This window comes from Penaeus japonicus, unplaced genomic scaffold (genome assembly GCF_977035675.1).
Source record: "Penaeus japonicus unplaced genomic scaffold, GWHDUDI00000001_assembly GWHDUDI00000007, whole genome shotgun sequence".
In the NCBI taxonomy this organism is placed as follows: Eukaryota; Metazoa; Arthropoda; class Malacostraca; order Decapoda; family Penaeidae; genus Penaeus; species Penaeus japonicus.
The window spans coordinates 7081213-7083712 of NW_028234409.1; the positions used below are offsets into that span (position 1 = coordinate 7081213).

At 37.4% G+C, this 2500-nt stretch overlaps 1 protein-coding gene across 2 annotated transcripts in view; it reads left to right on the forward strand.

Annotated features, from left to right (window-relative positions):
* The window catches only part of LOC122266872 (uncharacterized), a 20102-nt gene that overhangs the window by 8831 nt on the left and 8771 nt on the right, over positions 1–2500 (forward strand). For both annotated transcript variants that reach the window (XM_086538323.1, XM_086538324.1), the window contains exons 5-9: positions 1–3; positions 813–947; positions 1334–1404; positions 1708–1759; positions 2111–2286. The exon at positions 1–3 is cut by the window's left edge and continues 130 nt beyond it. In XM_086538323.1, the coding sequence (XP_086394449.1) occupies positions 1–3; positions 813–947; positions 1334–1404; positions 1708–1759; positions 2111–2286 (437 nt within the window). The remainder of the gene's footprint in view (positions 4–812; positions 948–1333; positions 1405–1707; positions 1760–2110; positions 2287–2500) is intronic.

Below are 2500 nucleotides of genomic sequence, written 5' to 3' on the forward strand. Positions count from 1 at the left end.
GAGGTAAGACTTTGGGGATTGTTCTTGTATCTAGTGTCTTATGGCAAATGAAATTGAAAGAGAAGTTGGATTACACCTTGTTATGAATGGAATTTGGATTTTGTTATCAAAATGGAATTGATGCATAATATTAATTGTATCTTCTAGTGAATAGAATTTTAACAGGAAGTATTGGTGTTGGATTTCACTTGTGTCCTATATTTGCAGATGCCATTGCTTACAAGAATTTAAAGTTTGGTTAATGATCTTTAATAAGAAACATCCTTATCTGTTTAACCCACTCACGCCGGATGACGTGCTGACACGTTTCGTGGTTTTCGCGTCAGACGCCGCCAACGAGATATCTGGCCAAGGCCGGAGCTCGGGGTGAGCAAGCGGGCAGCCCAGGCTCGCGGCCCGTGCGCCGGAGAATCTCGAAGCGTTCGGATGATGCGTTCCAAAACCTCGGTATAGCGACCGTGCAAAGCCGGAATGGCCCCGGCGTGAATGGGTTAAAAAAAAAAAAACAGCTAAATATTTATTCCTGTTGTAGTCATTTAGATAGATCTTCAGTAAGCATGCAACATCATTAGAATTTAATCCTAGTTTCAGTGAGGATCTCAGAAGTGAATAATTGGAACCTAGAATATCTGTTGCACAATTACATTTACATATATACATACTTATAACTGAAAACTTTCTCATATATATCAAGATACATTAATTCCTCCTAATACAGATCTGAAACCTCTTATTTCCCCTTGCACAATTCTAAGAAAAATTGACCACCCATGAATTAGAATATAGTATCTGCTTTCTCCACTTGTCCCCAGATGGAACAGATGACTGCTTCTCGAATGGATGCCTCCTCCATCCTAACACAGGGTGGTGTAGCCAAACAACAGAACCCAAAGGAAGTACCAACGAGGGGAGCAGGGAGAGGGAGAATATTCTCGTCGATGTATGAGGTGTGATGTATAAAGAATGATGGTTGTTGTGAAAAAATTTTGATGATGAAAATGATTGGGAATGATATTGTTAGGAAATCAGAATGTTCATGATTGTAGTAATTGAAATGTATTAGAATGATTGATTGATATAGTAATGGTTGTAACAATGTAGATAAAAATAACTATAATAGTAATAATGATAATGGAAATGACATTAGATACTATTTAAAGATTGATTGTTAGATTTTCTCTAGCAAAAATAGCTTTTATTGACCTGAAATAATTTTGACTTGTTTGAATTGTATATTAATTGATTGCATTAAACCTGAAAACAACAACATTTGTAATGATGATAATAGTGATGTTTTTTTTTAATTTATTTATTATTATTATTTATTTTACAGGGTATCAGTCCTGGGAATAGAGAGAAAGTCAGTAACTCCAGCTCATATACTAAAGGCTTGCCTGATCAAAGGTAAAGTTGTGTTTTGATGTATAACTTTGGTATTTGAATATGTGGATAAAAATTGCATTCTCAAATTCATTTCAATGTTCCTCTGCTTATTTAGTCATTAATTTTTTTCATGTTCACTCTCATCATAATAGCTGGCATTAACATGCTTGCACATGCACACGCACATGCACACGCACACGCACACGCACACGCACACTCACACTCACACTCACACTCACACTCACACTCACACACACTCACACATTTATAAATCATATCTATGTATTATGTGCATAAGGATCTGATTTGCAAACCCAATTCCAGAAATGAATCTTCAGTGTTGAGAGCCTCAGAGGTCAGCAAGTCACCAGATGATGTAAGTCTCAGTCTTACCCTTATGGACAGATTTTATTTTTTATTTTATTTTTTATTTTTTTCCAGGCTTCTTTTACTTTGATAGGAGAGATTTTATTTCCTTGCATGATAATTGACTTGTTTTTGTTTTTTTGACTGAATTTGATGTTAAGATAAACAAGTGTCAGAAAAGTTAGGGTCGTAAAAAGGGGAAGAGAGTATTTATTGCGAGAAGACTGCATAAGAACTGAGGCATATGTACTGAATCATCTGTCTGTTACCACTGAGAAATATTTCCTCATTTGATTTTAAAGAGAACACACACATTGACAAACAATCACAATCACAAGAGACCTTTTCCTCTCCTATCTAGGCAGTTGTTGAGATCGGGTGTGGTAGTGTAGCTGTAGGATACAGGCGGCCCCGTCCCTGTGTAGCCTGTGGTGTCTTAGGCCAGCTGAGATGCTCCATTTGCAAGGCTTGGTACTGTGGAAAGCTTTGCCAAGTGGATGACTGGTTCTACCACAAGGAGAAGTGTTCACCTCCTCCGTAAGTTTTGAGCATTTTGCCTGTGTGACTTAGCTTTTCTGTCACATTGGGTAATGGCCCCGTTATATTCTTCATCTTGTTCCACTACCCCTCAGTCCTTCTCCTTGTCTTACTCTTGTTGTTTTCTCCTCTTCCTCCTCGTCATCTCTTCCTCATTGATCTTTCTTTCCCCCTTTTTTTTTTTCTTTTCTTTCTTTCTTTCTTTCTTTCTTTC